The sequence below is a fragment of the Carassius gibelio genome, chromosome B10 (assembly GCF_023724105.1).
Source record: "Carassius gibelio isolate Cgi1373 ecotype wild population from Czech Republic chromosome B10, carGib1.2-hapl.c, whole genome shotgun sequence".
In the NCBI taxonomy this organism is placed as follows: Eukaryota; Metazoa; Chordata; class Actinopteri; order Cypriniformes; family Cyprinidae; genus Carassius; species Carassius gibelio.
In genome coordinates, this window is record NC_068405.1 from 21,112,424 (window position 1) to 21,134,588 (window position 22,165).

The 22,165-nt window shown below is 39.7% G+C and overlaps 1 protein-coding gene across 1 annotated transcript in view; it reads right to left on the minus strand.

Annotated features, from left to right (window-relative positions):
- LOC127966705 (transcription factor 7-like 1-A) overlaps positions 1-21,111 on the minus strand; it is a 29,985-nt gene extending 8,874 nt beyond the window's left edge. Inside the window, exons 1-4 of the mRNA XM_052567890.1 lie at positions 20,355-21,111; positions 20,173-20,248; positions 19,938-20,065; positions 1,501-1,584 (exon numbers count right to left, since the gene is read on the minus strand). Coding sequence (XP_052423850.1) covers positions 1,501-1,584; positions 19,938-20,065; positions 20,173-20,248; positions 20,355-20,540 — 474 coding nt within the window. The 5' untranslated portion in view covers positions 20,541-21,111. The remainder of the gene's footprint in view (positions 1-1,500; positions 1,585-19,937; positions 20,066-20,172; positions 20,249-20,354) is intronic.
- Positions 21,112-22,165: the final 1,054 nt, after the last annotated feature.

Below are 22,165 nucleotides of genomic sequence, written 5' to 3' on the forward strand. Positions count from 1 at the left end.
TCTGACTGAATAAATAAATCTCACAAACAGCTTACAAAGGGGTTGACAAGTCTGAAGTTCCCACAATGCTGCACACATCACCTGCCCCTCCTCTGTTCTGGTTTGATGTATTATTCATGCGGCCTGGATCCTGATGTATGGAAGGCGATGTGAAGAGGTGGGCTTGGTGATGCAATATCACCCCTTGCACACATTCAGAGGGATGCCAATGGAATGCTAAACAAACCTGGTTCCTGAATAATTGAGCCTTTTGGACCGCTCTGGCTCACCCTATTAGCATGTGTGCCTTCTGGACCCAATCTGTGCAGCCACAGAAATGGTTTCCACAGGTCATTCACACCCTCTCGGCAGCCTGGTGTTATTTCAACAGCCCCTGCCATTCATTAGAAACACAATAAACCCTCTAGCATGTCACCTAAATTATTTATTGACTCTAATTAATCCTCCGATCACAAGAGATTCCCCCAGATCTGCATGCCAGAAATTAATCCCCAATGCTAACATCTAATGAGGACGCAAAGTCAGTTTTTCTGACGGGTAAACAGTAGCATTCACTGTTTCTACGTTCTGTAAGGACAACATAATACTGATTGTTAAAGCAAAGTCAGCATCAACAGGCTTCAATGGTCAACTCATCTCCGTATAATTGGATAGAAATCCCCCCGCTGCATATTTGCAGTCAGTCTGGAGTCCCCAAGCATGATAATAGGCGCTTTATGAAACACATGCTAAGTAAATAAAGAGAAAACAACAGAGACAACAGGCTTAGTGTCCCGGTATTACTATCAGGTCATCGTAATCTTTGGCCTGAGAACTTTCAATTGGATTCTCGTTTAGACCGAACTGACCCAAAGGTCTGTTTGGGAATCTCTTGGGCAAACGCTCTAATCTTTCCGCTCGGCCCACAGTCAGCGATCACTTTGTCACTGTGGCAAAACCTCAATCATTCTGAGCTGACAATCTCCATGTTTGGAGGGTGAAAAAAAAAACGTGTCTCCGGAATGGATTAGCTGCCATTTGGAGCGAGCATTCCTGAGGTTCTCCGCCGTGGTGTCTGGAAAGGGTGTAGCAGGTCAAAAGTTGGGTCACATGAGTAGTCGGAGGGGGTGGAATGGCATGAAAATAAGTCTGTTGCTTGTTGACACTTATAATGACAAGCTTAAGCCCTCGGCCTAAACCAGGTTTCGGCTAAAAGTTAGTCACGTTTTTGTGGGAAAAACGGTTTCCGGATGCTCATTGCGAAACGAAGTTACGCAGGCCACCAATGTACCTATGCTCCTAAAGCAAGTTAAACAAGCCTATTCAGTTAAATACCAATATATTGCAATATTTTATTTTAGGTTTAACAGTTTCAGATCAAAATGTTACCTTTTAAAGAATTTGTTTTCTAAAGATGCATATAATGCAAAATCACAACACAAGGTCTACACTCAACTTATCAAAATAATTTTTTGTTTGCATTGTAAACTATACAGAATATGAAGTTGCTGATGTACTTACTAAGTGCCCTGGCGTTGATGATCTGGAGTCTTTAAGGGCTGCCGTCCCGGGAACATCAAGAAGTGGCCATTTCATTTGTAGATACTGCAGGGGACAAAAGAGAACGTCACAAAAAACCATCAACACATGCACCAGGTTTTCTACATGTCACTGTATAACCAAAAATACTTCTATTATACTTAAAAAGTGCTTAATAAACATATAGCGATGAAGAAGAATTTGTTTCACCAAAACCAGAATTTTCCAACTTTAGACAGACAAGTTTTTGAATTAAAGGAATACTCAGAGTTAAATAAATGTTTGCCACAGGAAATAATTCAGACTCATGTTAAGCACCTGGATGAACATTTTATGAAGCTACAGTTGTTTGCCCAAGTATTTCTGTAGACCTGTAACCTGGTATATTCATTTTAAATGGAATGGAATGGAAGAAATCCATTAAATGAACCTCTGAGTCATCCACAGATTCCAGCAATCCAGCTGTTCTTAGTCTTAATTCATTTGAAAGCTGTGGAGATGAACTCTGAGTGCTGTTTAGCACCTGGGAGCATTAGCTGGAACAGTTTGGGGAACCGGGACAGGAGCAGTCTAGCCCAAGGGAGGGAGCGAAACGTGAAAGTTAAATACGATTTGGACTGCAAGTCCCAGCATAGTAAATGCCCAGCTGGATGGATAATATGTGTGTATGTTAGTATGAGGAACAGCTGGGAGGAAGTCCCATAACGCACTAATAGAATAGGCAGGGGCTTCCCAGAATGCATGGAGCAGAAACAAAGATCTGATTTCTCTATTTTTGCCTCTTTATAAAACAGTAAAAAAGCAGAAATGACGCTGTTAGGGTGAGCGTGGTATGCAATGAGAGAAGGAGCATGGAGGAGGCATGCAGTGATGAACGACTGGACTTCCTATACAGGGGGAGACGTTTATTGTGGAAGCCCTCGTAGCTCAGTGTATGTGTGTCAAAGTTTGATGCCTTTCGGCTTTTCTGGGGCCCCTCGCATCCAGCGCTTATGATTTTCAGGAGCAATTCATAAAATCTAGTTTTTTTATCCCTTCACGGAGCTTCCCCACTTGGCTCGGTCATCTGGTTTGTGTAGAAGTCAAAGCGTATCAGACGTTCCTGTGGAGTCATCATTCCTGTATCTAAGCTCTTGAGTCTAGGGGCTGAAAGCATCCACGGTCAGAGTGAACATATATACCTCAAAAACTCTTTTCACAAACCAAATTTATAGTTCCACTTAGGGGACAACATAAATATAGACAAATCCTTATATATCAATGTCCAAGCATATATACTACGGGTGGGCTATATGATCAAAATCTTATAAATATGGTAACAGATTATCAAAATAAGGGTTTTTTTGCCTAAATTGCGATAAATAAAATATTTTATATATTAAATAACCATTCCTGAATATTAATAATCCAGTAAATTAAATACTTACATAATTTTTTTTTTTTAAATATATATTTAAATGTAATGGATGCAAACAAAAGCTGATTATTCATTAAAACAAATACATTTGGCAACAACTGCTTCACAGTCAATGATATGCACACATAGTCAACACTAACTAATAATACCAAAATGGTGTAAACCCTTGTATAGGCACATGTTTTAAATTGTCCAACCCTGCAATACTTAAACAACAAAATCTCATCTTGCGTAACCCAAACATGTTCTAAAATCAAACTTCGTGGCACGTTTGGGGTTAATAAGGCTTTGTTTCTCCCTTTAAACTTCATTCATCACAAGCGGAATTGTTGTGAGGAAGTTTGGATAAGACTGTGGGCTAAAAATGGAAAAGACATTATGGTCCGGTGGACGGGGTTGCTGGGTTTGGTGGTGCGGAAAACAAAAGCAGTTTATGAACAGGGACTGGTACGGTTTCCTTACAGCTGGCAGGATGAGCCGAGACCTTGTGACCTGTTTATTAAAGATGTTGGGTTCACTTTCACCTTCCGTTGTCTGTAGTAGAGTTGATAAATGGTAGTCGCAAGTTAAACATCTAATTTGGCCCGACAATCAAGATTAATGTTCTTAAAGGGACAGTACACCTAAACATGAACTCAGTTCACTCCAAACCTGTTTTCTGTGTTATTCTGACGAATGTTTAAACAGCTCAAAATATCTTTTTTGTGCTCCACTGAAGAAAGCCAGTCATGCAGGTTTGATATAAGGGTGAGTAAATGATGACAATTGACATTTTCAGGTGAACCATCTTAAAGGGACATCTGTGGTCGGCTTTCAGAGGGCATCTGTGAATGGTTTTTGATAGGAACCACTCTGAGGAACGTCTAGTTCTTGTTGGGAGCCTTACCCTGTTTCTGGTATTTGCAGATGCAGTTAAAGTGGACGGATGACTGAAATAATACAATCTACCTTCCTCATCATAACCGCCATCACCTGACTGAAAACTTAACATACTATCATGAAATACAATCTCCGTTTCGCCTTGCCACACAAACTCTCAGACTACCCGGGCTGCAGGGACCTGCGCACTGCTTTTCTGGAGACACAAAGGGAGACCGGCCAAAGTAAACAGTCTTGTGGTCTGGGGATTTGTATTTGAAAGCCATAACTCTAGGAGCAGATGCTTATCAATATGCAACACTGACTTCATGTTGACAAGAAAAATGAAATGGTGCACAGACACGAAATCCTCAAAATGCATGTCAAATTTCAGCGACGACCTGCTAAGCAACATAATATATCAAAGCTTTGCCAAGAAAATCAACAACAACAAAAAATATATATATTATGTAAGAGCACCTAATCATAACCACCAAAAGCCAATGTTTTTCTTTTTTTTCTGCAAACTCAAAAGATGTGGTCCACCAACCAGGGTTTTATACAGACCGACTGCAACATTTAGAGAACAAGGTGGCCAACATAATACAATTAAATTATTATTTTTTAAAATTGTGTTGTATTTTTAAATTGTATGTATATATAAATGTACTAAATACTGACATTCACAAAAAAACAACAACATTAAAGTAAAAAACATTTATTCTTGCTATTCACAGAAGTCTTAAAATGGCCAAATATCAAAAAAATAAAAATAAATAAAAAATTGTTCTCGATACCAATAATCTTAAGAAAATGGCTAAATATCATCATAATAATCTGGCTTATAACTAATAAAATTATAAAATAAAATAAATATGTTGCATACTAAACATTAAAAATATACTGAATTATCAAAAACAAATATTGAATTTATTAAAAAATTGGTGTCACATCACTTTGTGCAGGCTGAGACAGAAGACAGTTCTAACCAGGTTCGTGCGGTTTCATTTCATAAATCCACCTGGAGTGAGTTTGTAGCTGTCTGCCTGATGTCAAGAGCTCACAGAGAAAGATTGAAATGCTGCTTAAATGCTTTCTGCACAGCTGAGCCAAGATGTTGGGGATCTTTAACAGGATTATGACAACTTAAAGCTTCACAAATATCAATCCTGACAGTCACATGCTAGACGAAATGAAGCGCTCTGTCAAAACAAACAGAAGACGACACCTCTTTAAGGAGATATCTGGAAGCCTCGGCATGTGCTGCTGCAACCAGAGATTTTAAACGCTGTACCTCAAACCTCAAGACTTCCACAAAATAACACCATGTTCTTGGAAAAAGGGAAAGAAAAAAACTAATCCGGAATGGGGCGGAGCCAAGTAGGTCATGTCAATCATTCAAAGCATGGCCTACATTTCTCCATGATGTTTCCACCCATTCCACACACACACACACACACACTCACACACTCCACTAGAATGTAGCAGAAAGCTGGTGGCACACAAAGGAATCTATTAAATCTCAGCTTCAGAACAGTTAAACCAGACAAAAGGCTCTGGATTACGTGCATGTATGCCTATGGGCAGTGCCCTTATGCGGCCAGAGGGGTCTGACATCACCTGACGCATTTATTTATGCAAGCGACACCTCTCGCTGCTCTTTTCACTGCCGCCAGAGGGAAAGACAATAGAGGCGGCGGTTTCCAGCCCTCCTTCACCATAGGTCGGCATTCAAGCCTATTGTTTGTGTAAGAGCTGGGAGAGTTTCCAATAATGAAGTAAACAATTCATAGGCAAACGACACCCCTATCTGTGCTAATTAGAAATTAATTTGTGGGCAAAGGACAGGAATTCTCGACCGCCTCCAAATATAAACGAAAGATCTAGATGGGACAACAACAGATTTGAATAACGAAAACAAACAACATTAACAAGCAAAAAATGTTGTAATTATGAAGTCTGATTTAAGAGATTAAACTCGGAAGAGGAGGAGAAGCTCATTAAAGCAGATTTATCTTATTATAGGAACAATAAGTGGTTGGATTGCAGAAATTTAACCAACAAATCACCTATTCATCCACCGAACAAATTAGGAAGTAATTCAGAAAGTTTCTGGGAACTTTTAGGTACAAAGGATCAGCAGACACTAATTTAGTTAAAAGGAATTGGATCCAAAGCCACAGCATTACAGAAATTACCCGAAACTAAATATTATTCATTTTAGGTCAAAAAAAGGTCATATTATTAAAGTTTAATAATAATAATCATCAATATTAAGGATGCACAATATAATAAGGCAATATTAGGGTTTGTCGTATTGTTAAATAAGAGATGCATCTCTGATTTAAATTGGAAAAAATATAAATACATATATATACATATATAGTTAGTTTTTGCTAACTTTTTAGTTTAATACTAATTTTGTAACCTATTTTATTTAAAGAATGTCAATTGTAGATTTGAAAAATAATTAATAATCATTTATAAGATTAGTTACTGTAATTATCATATAGTTCACCTTTTTTTTTTATTAAGTATCAACTGTTAAATGAAATAATCAACTCTAAAATAGTGTATAATTTAAACATCCTATTTTTCTATACCATTTATGATCTGTTAAATTATCGGCTATTATTGTTGAAAAATTAGGTTGAAATTCAGTGCATTCTCCAAAACTTTTGCTTATAAAGCCAAACCAAGCGCAAATCATCCTGATGCATTGAAGCACTTTTTTGTGGTTTGTTCCTGTAGTTCAGTGGCACTGACTGACTTGCCTACATTAGCTGCGTTAAAGTGCCTCTTTTCATCAGGCCAGTGGCTTCCACACAGAACCGGGCTTCAGCCTCAACAGGAAAGACTCATGACTGACAGTTGCTCTCCGAGTTCCCATGGATACTATTGTGACCTCACTGATAACACTACTCCCTCCATTCACTGCCTACTTAAAGAACTGGTTCAGAGGTCAGCCATCCGGAGACCAGGGGTTTCCATGGCAATGTGGCTCATTTAGGGACAGCAACAGAGACCAAGTTTGCATTCACCAACCGTCTGGTTGCAGAAGAAAAAAAAGGAACTACCTTTGGGAGACACCGTCAGTCTTTTTTCTTCTTCACAAAAACACTTTGGATGCACAAGCTAAAATAACATTGTTCCATGAAATATACTTCAAATCCACATAATGCATTCATTTCTTTGTAATAATTTCAAGAGAAAGGCACAAGCAAACCTTGACAACGTGAGGAATAAGAGTGTTTTTGTGGCGCAGGACAAAACAGTAGGTCAAATAAAACCCAACACATAATTACGACCACGAGAAAGTAATAAGCTGTCTGTTGGGAGCTCTGTTTTTCTGCAAAAGAGAAAAGCAGCCACCCTCCTTAAAGTCAATTACAAGTCAGTTATGTGGTTTCCAGTATTTCGGTATCTGCTTACAACACTGCAGTCCAAACTATACCCAGGTTTACGATGAACAGCCTGGGCTTGTTAACCCACAAGCAGCCAAGAGGGATAACAAAACCACTTTATGACCGAAAAGTGCTTGCTATATGGTAATCTACAACGTATCCATCCAACTTATGGTAATAACTATATTTTGCAATAATAATAATAATAATAATTATTATTATAACATAACTTAGAAATAAAATGACCAACAACAATGCAGGCTCTACTTGAATAAGACTAAGTGATGCATAGGATATGCATCTGAAATCAGAGATCCAAATGTGGTGCATTGGTCCTAACGACAGTTCAAGATAAAGTAAAATAAAGAAACCTTCATCCTTTTCTCAAATGCTAAGTGCATAATGAAGACAAAGAGCTTATTGTGTTCTCTTGGTAGACTACCTCCCCCCAGCACACACACACACACCAACTCAAACTTCACCCCTTCCCCAATACACCCCTCCTGCTAAAACAAGTCTCACCAGTGACAAAAGCGCAAAAAAAAAAAAATCATGTCACCCGATTGGATCTTAAACAGCAGTCACTGCAGTTTTCTTTGTTTAAAGCAGATTAGTTGACAGACAAGCTTTTCTCCATACAGAGAAGGCACAGTAAATAAACAGGATTATTTTTTGCAACCTGTTGGCTGTTAAAGTATAAAACTTGAATCTACCACCGAGAGGCCTGGGGGAACGAAATTCGCATTCAGAAAATAAAATAAATAAATAAAATCACTGCAATTAAATGCAGGAGAGGAAATAATTCAAATATTTGCAAAACTGCACTAAATGACTTTTATCTTTAACAACTGGTATTGTGCAATAACAGTCCAGGGGGGCGATATGGAGGCATGACACACCATACCTGCAACATACAGCCCTGAGTCACAACTGTGACCGCCCTGCCTAATTTCAAAAACTTTCTGCCTTGTCAAACCAGTTCCCTCCTGCAAACAATTAGTGCCGGACCATGTACCGCTGGAGCGTGTGTGCGTCTGGAAGCACAGGAGGTGAAGGAGTGAAAGACGGAGAGGGAAAGAAGGGGGGAGAGAAAGAGTGAGGAGAGTGGAAGGGGGCTTGGAGCGCAATTATAGTGGGAATTTATGGTCTGAGAAACAATTTATAAATCACAGTGCATGGGCTAACACAATCCAGATTTCACTGCTTGCAGCTGTAACCTTTTTTAAAGTACACACAGCGTGTTTGTGTGGTTTTTCACAAGGTTGGGTCTAGGAGCCGGGCGGCTAGGGGAACGCACCATCGACATTGGCTGTGTCAAACTGTGGGTGTGTTTCAAAGAGAGCGAGATGCGATGCTAGGAATTGTTTACAATCGCAGGAGAACAGTAGAAAACCTAAACAACTCTACCAGACTAACCGGCGCCTGGGTTGCAAACTAAAAACATGAAAATTACATTAAGAACATTAGCATCATATTGTAATGTCACCAAAGGCAAGAAGAGTTGTGGCTGACGACAATGTCTACAGTTACGTCCCGAAACTTTGACATTTTAAAAATCAAACAAAACTCATTCTCTATACTGCGTTTCTTATAAACGTGATCTTGGTAACTACTGCAAATGCCACTCCACAAATTTTCACTAACTGAGGAGTGCAACATTAACAAAGGTAAAGGACATAATTATTGGAAATGTAACACTTTCAACAAGTCTATAAGAAACCCAAAACGACCCAAGTTTTGGTTGTGTGCAGAATCAAAGTTAGGGGATATTATTAAGTTAAAAATGTGAATAATTTCCTATAGTCCGGCCATAAAGCTTTCAAACATGTATATCCCATAATTTGTGACATTGTAGTAAACAAAAAAGTATTCCTAATTTTGAGTTACTTATAATCTTGTCAAAATTTATTTTAACTGTAACAACAGTTACTTCTCCTAATTCGTTTGGTTAGCGGTTGTTGGAACTGATGGAAAAGTTATTAAAGTTCTGACAGTTAGACGTCACAACTGTTGAAAAAGTTACAAAGTTCTAATAGCTGAAGGATGTAACTGTTGGATAATGTTACAAACATTGTGACAGTTAGAAGACAGTTGTTACAGTAAGAAGAAAAACCAAGATGGTGGGCACGTCGACACATATCGGCTTCTCTCTCTCCTGTCAAAATGGGGTTTTCGCGTTTTTGTCTTGTGAGTCGCAGTGTTTTTTGTACGTGTTCATCCCGTCTACCTGTCTTTAAGCTCACATACAGTCGTGAGTTTCTGTTTGATGTTGGCAGAACACATTTTTGGAGTTAAACCATAGAAGAGATGGGGTCTCGGTCTGCTCCGGAGGCCTACACAATCACCGACACCCACTACCCTCCTCTCTACTCTGCCGTCACACGACTTGCACACCATGACACAACTCCAACCTCTTCTTTAGGTTTGCTGATGACACAACTGTAGTGGTAGCAATGTGAGCCGCCTTGCTGGGTGGTGCTGTGACAACAATCTCTCTCTCTGAATGTGGAGAAGATGAAGGAGATTGTTGTTGACTTCAGAAGAGTGCACACTCAACATGTTCCTCTGACTATCAATGGTGCGACTGTGGAGAGAGTGAACAGCACCAAGTTCCTGGGTGTGCACATCACAGAGGACCTCTCCTGGACTGACAACACTGCAGCACTGGCCAAGAAAGCACAGCAGATTCTCTACTTCATCTGCAAACTGTGAAGTGCCAGAGCCCCGGCCCCCATCATGTGCACCTTCTACAGAGGCACCATCGAGAGCATCCTAACTAGCTGCATCACTGTGTGGTATGGCGCATGCAACGCATCCTGCCGCAAGTCACATCAACGCATGGTGAGAGCAGCTGAGAAGGTAGTTGGTGTCTCTCTTCCCTCCCTCCAGGACATTTATGGAACCCGTCTCACCCGTAAAGCCCTATGCATCGCAGGTGAGCCCACACAGCCGTCACACAGCTTCTTCAGTCTGCTGCCATCAGGGAGGAGACTGCGAAATCTCCAGGCCAGGACCAGCAGACTGAAGGACAGCTTCATTCATCAGGCTGTCAGGAAGCTGAACTCCCTCCCGACCTTGCCTCCCCTCCCCTCTTTTGCCCCAGGCACCACTGAACTCTGAACCCCCTTCCCTCTTTTTTTTTTTTTTTTTTGTAAACATTCCCTTATTTGTATAGTTGTATTTTATATTTAACCTGTATCTATCTGTATTTTTATATTCTACTGTTAGTGTTATCTGTACGCACCAAGAGTCTGAGATTAACACAATTTCAATTCTCTGTATGTATGTGCTGTACATGTGGAAGAACTGAAAATAAAGCAGACTTGACTTGTCTTGATGTAATGGTTGGAAAAGGTTACCAAATTTTTAACAGTTAGAGGAAATAAACATTGAAAAAAGTTACCAAAGTTTGGACTGTTATAGGACATAACCTTTGGAAAAGATGCCAAATTCTTATAGTTAGAGGATGCCACTGTTGGAAAAGTTAGCAACGACCTAACATACAACTTTACCAACATTTTTCCCAACACCTGGTAAACCATTACAACTGCTGAATCATCAATTTCAACAAGGTTATAAGAAACCCAAAGCGGAGTACGAGCTTTGTTTGTCTACAACTCCAACAAAGATAAAGGATGTAACTGTCAAAAAGGTAACCACTTTTGACAAGTCTTTAAGAAATTATGAATTTGAAATGGTAATCACTTTTGAAGAGTTGATAAAAAAAAAAAAACTAAAACAGAGAATGAGTTTTGGCCGACTTAAAGAATGTAAATGTTAGACAAGTTTATTAATAACACACAAGTACAGGGAAGAAATAAGTGCACTCCTGTTCAGTCGATTACAATGAGGTACTCATCTGGAGAAATGAGGAAGGCTCAGGGGTTTTTCACAAGCCCTCAACTGCACCACTAGGTCAAAACTGCAGCTGTGCGCGGGGAGGGGCGGCCCATGCCCTGACCCACAAGGCCCAGCTGGATAAGACATACACTCTCATGTACAAACAAAAAAGCATGCACACACACAAAAGCTTGTGGTCCAGTACGAACGTCATGTGACAATGGAGCCGCTCTCAACCTTGTGGTCAGGGTGAGAGCTGTAGAAGCACCGTGTCTGTGACAGACACACAATACGCATTCTCCTCCAATCACACGGCTGCTCTTTCGTGCCAGCGGTTATGTCACTTCCACTCCACCAATCTGAATGAGTCAGACTGCAGTGGACCAATGAATGTCTGGATCCAAAAGAACTGGAGCAAGGTTTTGTTTTGTTCTTTTTTTTTCTGATTAATCATCACGCCACGGACCATCATTTTTGAGAGGAAGTGAGCGGCAGGGAGTGCGCAAGTTGTTCACTACATGTTGTCTGACAGCTCTGATCAAATCCTAATGGAGAGTTTAGAAGGAAAGGGGGGTGGGATGCCAGGCCCGGAACGCAATGAAGACCCCCCTACTGGAATCTGGGAACTTTGGTGCCCACTCAACTGTGAGTCACGTCAACAGGCTGTGAACCTTAACCTCTCACCTCTAACTGAAACAATGTGAAGATGTATCTCACTGTCAAACACATGGAAAACCAACCCATCTCCATTTAGGAACCAAGGAAACAAATTCCCACAAAATTTCAGCAGCCAGAGTGTTTGAATAAGACTCCCAGGCCGACAACAAATTCAGCATTTTGACAACCATAAGCCTGGCCAATTGAACACCAATTATGGCGTTAAACTTCTCGAAGATTTGTCAGCCGTCTACTTTGTTTATGTGACATTTCTTGAATGCGAACGTTTGGAATGGCTGATGTTTTAGGGATTACGAGTACGCCGCTGCAAAATGAAGTGTTTTGTGGATCTACCGTGTAGCTCTCAGTCGCCACCCTCTAGGCTTTTGTTCAGCCTTTTAGAGCCATACTGAACGACTGAAAGGCCCCTATTCATAAAAGCTCCCATACACTCCCTGCCGCCTCGGCCAAGAGTCACTATAGAACATCCCTCATTTCACACGAGAATCGGGGCCGCCTGCCCACCCCCAAGCCCCTGCCCACAAAGAGCTTCTCCACCGATGATTCTTTAAGATGGGGAAAGGTGCTCAATATGGGCGAAGCTTACAGCTGACACCATCACAATAATACATAAACTCACGGCTAATGCCAGCAATGCCTTTCATTGTTCGGACAATTATTTGTGGGCTTGACTGACGTTTTGAAGATACTGAACTTAAATCTTTTTTGAAGCAAGTCAATACTAGTAAATCTCTAAAATTGTAATATATTATGGATGCACAATATTATCGGACTGATATTGGAATTGGCCGATAATGGCTTTAAATGTAAATATCGACAAATAATGCCGATATGTCTTGCCGATAAGAGGAAAACCTTAACTCACGTGTGCTCAGGGTGTGCTAACGATTAGATAAGCACGTTTTTTTCTGAATGATGATTAGATTATTTTGACTTAGACCAGTGGTTCCCAACCTTTTTCAACTCGTGCCCCACACAACCAAACACATATGCTTGCGTGGCCCACTGCAAAAAAACTGACCCCGCTATTGTTGGGTTAATAACTTAGTACTCAGAAGCTAGATTGTTAACTGTCTTTATTGAATGAACTTGCAATGAACAGAAAATAACTCAGGCTGGAAGCACCGCTTGGTACAACTGCTGTTGTTCTGTAGCATATGCAGCAAAAATATCTAAGATAAATTGGCAGTTTATTCTTAAACCAATCAGCGAGCTTGAATAGTGGAAGCATAGTTACAGTTTAATTTAAAATTTTTGTTATTTAACATTATATATATGAAATGATGTTATTATGTTATGACACTTTTACATATATTAACTATATTATGTTTTATTTTAATAGTAATTGCACTTGCAATACCATCGCGGCCCACAGGTTGAAAACCACTGACTTAGACTGTTTTGGATCGCTTTTAATCTGTCAAAGCACGTACAGAATGATGTGTTCAGTGTGTGATAGAGTAAACAGTAGTAGCAGTGCAGTGGCAGAAGTGGCAGCATCCCCCAGGTCCCAATGCCCATTACCTAAGGAGTTTTAATATGCAGGAGGCACTGTTGGCCTACTTCTAATTAAATTAAAAGAAAAATAGCCTACCCAAATACAATTTAGACTGTGTTTCTGATTAAATAAATCAGTAATTGATATCATAATCATATATATACACTGATTTTTTTCATTAATGTGTAATATGTTTTATTTTTTAAACAAATCATAAGCTTTAAAAGATTTTCTAAAGTTTTACAACTCTTTTGCTTCAGTCCATCTACAAATGTTTAATCTTAAAATAAAATATTAGGATTAACACTGCATCTTTCTGGGGAAAAAAAATGCAGCAATTGATATGTAGTTTACCTAGGCTATAGATATTTTCAAAGCTTCAATGTACTGTCAAAAAAAAAAAACACCTTCATTGTTGTTTATTTAATTCTAACAAATAAGTTCTTGTTAAAAACAAACCAAAATGTAAAATATTTTGCTTATAATTTCTGCACAAAAGAGAAGAGACTTGGTGTTTCCAAACAAAATGAAATATATCGGAATCAGTATCGGATATCTGCAAAAATCTAATTTCGTGCATCCCTAACACACACTAACTAAAATACACACACACATATCCATATATATTATATTATATTATATTATATTATATTATATATACATACATACACAAACACAACTTTAAAAAAAAGTTTAAAAACTCCATATCTGCTACCCTCTTTTTATCAGGTTTCGTAAGTCAGAAAACATGCATTCTTTGTGTTAAAGGTAACATTTAGAGACAGCCATAACTAAGAGCATGTTATGATAACCATATCACAAGCAACTGATCACATAAGGAATTAGCTGAAAGTACACCTCACCCTACGAGAAAATCTTGATGCTGCAGATATCAGATCTCCTGTGGCCTTTTCAGCCTGGCATGAAGCAGCGGGCATAACAAGGCCATGTGAGACCATTGAGGGCTGCGATGAGATAACATGTTATCGCAGTGTTCACGTGCTCCAACTAAGCCAACAGGACGCGCACACACACACTTCTTGGCCGCATGCCCACTTTCTCACCCACCTGGCACCCTCATCCCCACAGCTTGCTTCGTTTCTTTCCCATAATGCTTTACCCCTAACTACCCCCCTGTACCCCACCCGCCCGCTCCCTCCCTCCCCGTCCCGAGGCCCCAGGAAGCTCTGACTGCGAGGTAATAACTGAAAACAGCTGTTAAAAATACCAGACTGATGAAGCCTGAAGCCCCCCCCCCCCCCCCAACCCCTTAAACTTTATCCCCAGCACAATCAAGTTTTATTAGCATGGAGTGATGCATGAAGTCAGTACGCAGCTCGGAACGAGAGCTCGCTGCTTTTTGTGACCAAAACAGGGAGGTGGGGGTGAATTTCACTGCAGGACATGCAAGTGAACATGAAGTGGGTTTTGATGAGCACTGACCACTGCCAGCACAATCTTATCAATGGAGAATTACGTCAGCGGCTCACACACACTCACTAAAACCAACACAGAATCTCAGAAGAGGCTTCAGTATGTTTTGCCTTGGAAAAAAAAAAGTTATACTGCTCCCAACGGAGCATGGGCCTAAAAGATCGGGCTAACTGCATCCATTTTAGATTCCCAATTTGTCTTCAGACACTTGAAATAATTTTTATTCACAGCCCAGAGTTTTCCCACAAAGACAAATGAATGTAAGTATAGACAAATGAAAAGATACTTTATAATGACAAAAAGATAAACGCACACCTGAATACTGAGGTGAAACAAGCTGCATATAAAAAAGAAAGTATAAGGACAAGACTCAGAATAGTAGGCTTAATTATTTATCAAACCAATACTTCTGCCATGAGTTTTTTTTATGCATGAACAAATCAATAAAGCTTATTATTTTGAGTTGTGCAAAAGAAAAAAATGAAAAGAAATATCAGCTTCTTAAAGGTACAATTTCTGTGCAAAAATTACTCAAATACGGCCTCTGTCTGCAGTTGGTCATTCAAACGAGCAGCCCTGCCCCAAAACTCATGCCATTGGCTGAAACAATATTTCTATGCCAGGCTGATTGAGATGTTTAACAAACAGTCAATGTTTTTGATAGTGCCACAGTGTTTAAACTTTTCAGTAACTTACAAACGGCTACAGAAAAAGCTATGTGTTAGCTTTTTCTAGGACTGTATAAGCATAAGTAACTGAAATTAATACATTTTTAAGTATTGCAAATTAGTTTTCAAAAAAAATAATAATGAGTAGATATACACAATAAATCGCACGAGCAATATGCATCTTTTCAGTAAAGTTGGTTCTCTGATTAGTAGTAAATCTCCATGTGCGTTCAGATGGATTGGCATTTAATACACAGAGCCGTAGTTAGCTGACTAGCTACGCAATATCGCGTTCATAATCTAATGCGATTCATCTGCGATTATGAACGAGATATTGCATAGCTTATCAGCAGACTATGGCTCAGTGTATTAAATGCTGCTACATCTGAACACACGTAATGGATATTTACTACTAATCAAAGAACCAGATTTACTGACGAGATGCGCATGACAATCACATGCGATTTATCATGCAGCCCTAATAATAATAAAATAAAAAGCAGATGCATTAAGATACGGAGCAGTTCTACTTCATTACATTAAAAACACAAACTAATTAAAACCACTGTGTAATGATGGCACGCTTGCTATCTACACCATACTGTAAACACAATGCCATTCGAAGATAATTGGCCAAAAAGATAAAATCCATTGCAAAAACACAGCAAATTCAAAATGATTTCATGCAGCTAGCTCAGGACATGATATGATCAACAGGAAAGAGATCTGCGTTACGGCCTTGGGAACAGCTCCCTGCATTCCTTTATCTACTTCCTGTAGCGTTTCTTCAGCCCCTGTGGTTTGCCCTCACGTACAGATTCATAAACCACTCTCCTTTCAGGAGGAACTTCTGTAAATTAGGGCTTTATTTTGCCCTGTTCAAAAAAAATTCTGACATCTAGAACAACGCCAAGCTTTTGTGGAAAACCAGAGGAGGAAAATTATGTTTGGCTTGACATTTTTTTCTTCTGGTTTCAATCTGTCAATAATCAGGTTACCAGAAAGGGTCTTCGGTGAAATGCGTCCAACGACAGGAAGGTTTTTAAACGGTCGCCACTTGATGAAGAAGTAACATTAAAAGGGGAAAAAGGAGAATTGGTTTATGTCTCATGCAATTCCTGGCCTCCTAACAAGACGCAGCATTCATAGCACACACTTCTTCTACACAGCAAAAGGGAGACCGAAATATTTCTAAATTAATTTGGATATGTTTATTTTATCCTTTCAGAAGAAGAAAAAACATAACACATTAAGTTGGGATAAAATTGTAAAGCTGTGTTTATTTGGTCAATTGTGCAAACATTCGTACACCAGTTTTCAGGTTTCCTGAACTGTCTTGCAATACAGGAATGCTGTCTTAACTTAAAGGCCTGGACAATGTCCCCTCTGTAGCTGAAGACGGGGAGGTGGGACAGGCCAGAGGGGGGTGCCTGGTTTCTCTCTCGCCATCTACCCCCACCCCGTCTCTGAGTGCTGAGTGTGTGGAAAAGGTTTGGGCTGTTGACAGGGCCGCTCTCCTGAGCACTGTTTGTTTATGTAAAACGAGGCCCTCTCGTAAGCAGGACAATTCCTCTGTTTACTTTATATTGTCTCGTAGGTCTTAAAATACCATCGTAGAGGAGAGAGTTTAAAGAGTGGAAGAAAGATGGAGGGGAAGAGAATGCCAGTCATAAAGGGCCGACGTGCTAAGACTGCGCAGTTATGTGATCAAGAGCTTGCCACTTACTTGCTAGTACGACTTTGTGCAATAAGTGCACTTATTTCATTAAAATTGTGGGTTAGCTTGGCTCAACCCCAACGGAAGTGAATACACAAGTGCGAAGTGCTTTGATAACAATGCATTTTTTTCCTCATTTGAAGAATGAGAATAACACTGGCAGCCAATCAGAAGTCACCTATTAGCCAAACCGCTAAATTGGCTATCATTAAAATTATCATTCTCGTTGTGAACCGACCTTGACAAAATTTGCTAGTTTTTGCAACAGGTGTTTTGTCCAGAATTAGCCAATCCAGTACTACAGTTATTAAAAGTTATTATTCTTGGTGTGAATGGAACTTAAATGTTGCTAGTTTTTGCAAAGTCAGCTTCACTTGCTACAGTGATGTGCTACTAGGGTTGTCAACCGTATTTTGGGCCTGATTGATTTGTCCCTAACGTGACTTCCCTTGTCTCGTTTTTTACACTGCTACAGTGATCTAACCACTTACTGATACAACAGCAGCAGTGCTGATCACTGGAGAATGATCACCGAAACCTGTCCAATCACAGCCCCCCTCACGCAGTATACATTAAATAAATCAGAAATTGCTAATTTTGTCCACGTTTTGACTACAGTAAATCAGTGTTGGTGAATACAAACAATGTGATTGAGTCCAACATCCCACCGCACATTAGACGTGATCAGGGAAGTCAAATTTCACTATTGTTATGTTGTTAAATAGAGAAAACATTTTATTTTAAAGTAACTTATAGCCTAATTCTTAACCTTGGATAAAAATGACCAATAAAAAGGTGTCAAGCACCAAAAGCAGCCCAAATTAAATCTATAAGTTGTTTTTAATTTAAAATCTGCATTTTCTAAAGTTGGCAAGCCTATGTGCTAGACTAGGATTAAGCAAGCATGTTTAGCAATGGCATCTAACAAACCTTAGCAGACCAAATTAATAAACAAAACATTAGGCCACACCAACAAAACCAAGTAAGAAAATCAAACAAGATTAGCCTCACAGCGCTATCAATCAAAAATATATTGACTAATCAGTGGACTTTTACCCTGCTGTTTACACCCGCCAGAATATAATTAAATCAGTTAGAAACATTATTAAATAAGGATGTGATAATTAGCAAACAAAAAGCAATGCTGTTAAACTGATGGGGATATTCAAATCTACAAAAGTGCTGCATTAGCATTTGCGAAAAGAGGACATTGTGGAAGATAAATCCTCAAGCAACTTCAACCTGGGGTCAAAGCAAACCTTGTTAAAGCAGACTAACTCAGTTAAGAAAAAGTATCTAAACCTCCATTATAACTGGAAAAGGGAAGCTAAACCCTCTACAAGAAGAGTTTTAGTGGGTTTTTTTTCCCACCGTACAAACTAAAACAAAAAGACCTGGGAGAAAATAAAGCTCGCTCAAAACATCTTAGCATAGCAGGTTGTGTTTACATTGAAAATCCAGTGCCAACAGTTACTGTAAACAATTTTCAGCTTCGGTTCAGTAACATTACATGTTTTTTTCCCCCTCATAGACTGAGTGGCGCTTCACAAACTTTTGTACTCCAAAACTATACACAACCTTTCTATTGTACAATGGGAAAGACACGGTTGAATCAATTGCCTTCAGGCTCACACACACACACAAATAAACACCAACAAGCCAGAAGTCAGATGTTATTATCCATCTTATCGACTAGAATCACAGTCGCTCTTTGTTACAGCTTCTAGAGGTAACCTGTTTTCCTTAGTCAAACCACTCATGCGACAGCAACCATTCTCTGGCTAATGTTATTTGACAAGTTGAAAAAACCCATTGTGCTGCAAACAAGCAAACCTAATGCCACATCTAATATCCAAATGTATGACCAACAGATTCATGCATTCTCACGAGTTAGCAGCACAATGAACGAATGTTTATCTCCACAGTCTTGCTGAAATTTTCCCACAATGACATGTTACCCTTCATTCGCATGCCTCATCACTTATACATTGACACAGCAGCTTTAGAAAGTAACAGGCAAACACTGTGCAAAAAAAAAACTCTAATGGAGCTAAATGGAGGAAAGCAAACATATGCAGCAATTTGCCTGCGATTCAGACACCTCGGTGGGGGCTTGCTGCTCAGGTAGCCAAACCACCCCCCCAGGTGAAGATGTCATTAAGATAATGGGCATCCAGTAGAGACCTCCGATAGGGCCGTCAAGCGGTAACTAATGATAACAATAGTCGCCTAACAGCCGTTTAATTGAGTTTCACTGATGGGGAAGAACTTATCTAGAAAATCTCTATGTGGCTCAAATGAACTCAAAGGTCTTCATAACATAAGCCATAAAACACGCAATCAGAACCAACATTCCTGCTTTCGATATCTATGCGCCCAGTCGTAAAATCGACTCTCCAACCGGGCAACATCCTATCATACAACAACAAAAGGAGTAAAGGCACATTCCTGACACCAAAAGCTGGATGAATCCTATCTGCCTGGGCTTGCCTCCAGTTTGTCGCCTGTTATGATAATACAAAATTAATTGTGCAGATGTCTCACTGCGAAAAAGTCCATTTTCATGCCACTGGAGGCGGTGAATAAAGGCTTCTTTTGTGCTCTGGTGAGCCCAAGTAAATGACTTATTGTGCAATGCATCAGAATGGCCTCCTAATACATGCATGCTCAAGACTCAACAAGTGGTAACAAACAACGGTAAACTCTTGGAAGACAAAGCTTGCTTGGGTATTAACTAGTTTTTTAGGATTTAAAGAGATCCTAAACGGAAAAAGTCAAACAAAGAGGAGAATGTGGCGCATTTAAAGGCGACTTTTAAGGCGCGTATTGTAACAGAAAAAATTTACGGAGTGCGGCGTGACGTCATGAAGGTGATAAGTTGCGTTTAAAGTGAAGTGTCACGTACCGTTCTTGTGCTGGGAGATAGCGATCCGTTGGAGAGGTATGGATTCGTAATATCTGGGATCATAAGAAACGGATAACCAGCATAAGGGGGTCCCTTGAAAAATCCTCCATCTTGTTGTCGTCGCAAAGCTTTAGGGGCGACAGCAAACCAATAATTTTAAATAGCTACTATGCAGAAATCCCTCACACAAAACACAAGAAAAACATCTCGAACTGTTTTTTTTTTTTTTTTTTACCTTCCGCAAAGTATTCTCTCTGTTTCTCGTAACTTTCTAGTTCTTGTCTGGTGAGTCGGGGACGTCTGTCTGTTTGCTTGCATTTGGGAAATAAAGCATCGGTTTAGTTTTAGCGCTACTACTTAACACTTACATGCATGCATTAGTGCACTAAAATGATAGTACACAATTGTTTTGCTTACTTCTGAGTCTGACGAGCTGCTGTTGTTCTCGGACTCGTTCACTAGGGAAGATTTAACTTCGTCCAGATCTCTCTCCGACGACACATTCTCTGATATTTTCTCCTCTTGCTCACCTTCATCTTTAAAGGAAATAAGTTCATCATTTGCTCCCAGGTCATCGCCTCCTCCTCCGTTTAACTGAGGCATGTTGGCCCTTTAAACCGCCAAAAGTCTGATTAAAACGAAACTTTCTTCTCTCCGCGAGAGCTGTAATCCGAACTAACCCCAAATCTTACAAGCGCGACTGTGCCGAGGCTAGAAAAAACAAGACGTTCCCAGTTTTCCCATGATCAGATCAGAAGCCTGTGGGTTGTGGATTGGGGTTTTCTTCCTACAAAACCACACTGCAATAAACCCCACAAACAGTCCACGGGCATCATTTGATATCCATTCGTGAGCCTGGAATCTTCCGATAGTCCTGCAAAGAGCGGAAAGTCATGCACGAAAAAAGTTTCGCGAAACAAAGGTGAGGAGACAAAAGTTTCAGTCAGTGGAGTTCCTTCAGAGTTTCTCTTCCAAACGCTCGAGCCTCTCCGTGTCAGCGTGTCAGTCCCATGGTTTGATTGAAGACGCACGGACGTCCCGACTGTAGGTTTAATAGCCTAGTTATAATTCGGCCCCGGTGACAGATTCGAATATGGATAAAGAAACATTTGTATCCCTGGGTGATGGAAGTGGACTGGGGCAGAAGGAAGGAACACCCTCATCAGAATGAAGGAGGAGGAGTCTGAGATGTAAACCGACACTCTATTCACAAGACGCACCCCCTTAAAGAGACAGTCAACACTTTAGTAGAGACCTCCTCGATTCAAACAAACGTGACCCTGGAACACAAACCAGCCATAAGGGTCAATTTTGTGAAATTTTATATTTATTCATTATATGAAAGCTGAATAAATAAAATGATATGGTTTGTTATGATAGGACAATATTTGGCTGTGATACAACAATTTGAAACAAAAACAAATTGCACAAAATATTGAGAAAATTGTCTTTAAAGTTTTCCAAATAAAGTTCTTAGCAATGCATTTTACTACTACTACTACTAATAAAAAGTTTTGATACATTTACTGTAGGAAATTTACAAAATATCTTCATGGAACATGATTACCCGGATTGGTTTTGTGGTCCTGGTTTCAAATCAGCTCCATTACAACAACAACAACAACAGCAACAACACTATTACTACTACTAATAATTTACCATCATTTTATCTACCTACCTACTACGTTGTAGTATGCATGTCACTATCTATCTATCTATCTATTTAAATTGACATTATTTTATAATATTTGTAATCAGCTGATGATCTCAGATGAAGTGTGATTATAAAAATCGACTGTTCATATGTTGCAGGAACTCAAAGGCCACCTCAGCCCACATCTTGTTTTGTGCGGGCAGACAACAATACGGGACATTTTCCATGTTGGAGGCTAAATAGGGGAGGAGGTGGTTGTTGGAAATACACAACAAAGCTTCTTATAGAAACATACAGTTTCACAATGCTTGATCTGTTTTACTTGTTGGTTGAGATACACCTGCATATACTTCAGTGGCTTTCAAACTTAAACTTTTACTTTAAACCAAGAGGGTCTCGGTCCAGATCCACCTGTGGATTCTGTCTCCCACAGGTGGCTTAAGACTATATTGTGAGGCAAACAGCTCCTTTTCTGAACATGCAATCTACAATCTTTGCAGGTTTGTCTCCTGTTGAACTCTATTAAGCCTCCAGTTTTCACTCTTGTGGTTTTCTGTATCCCCCTGCATTCACT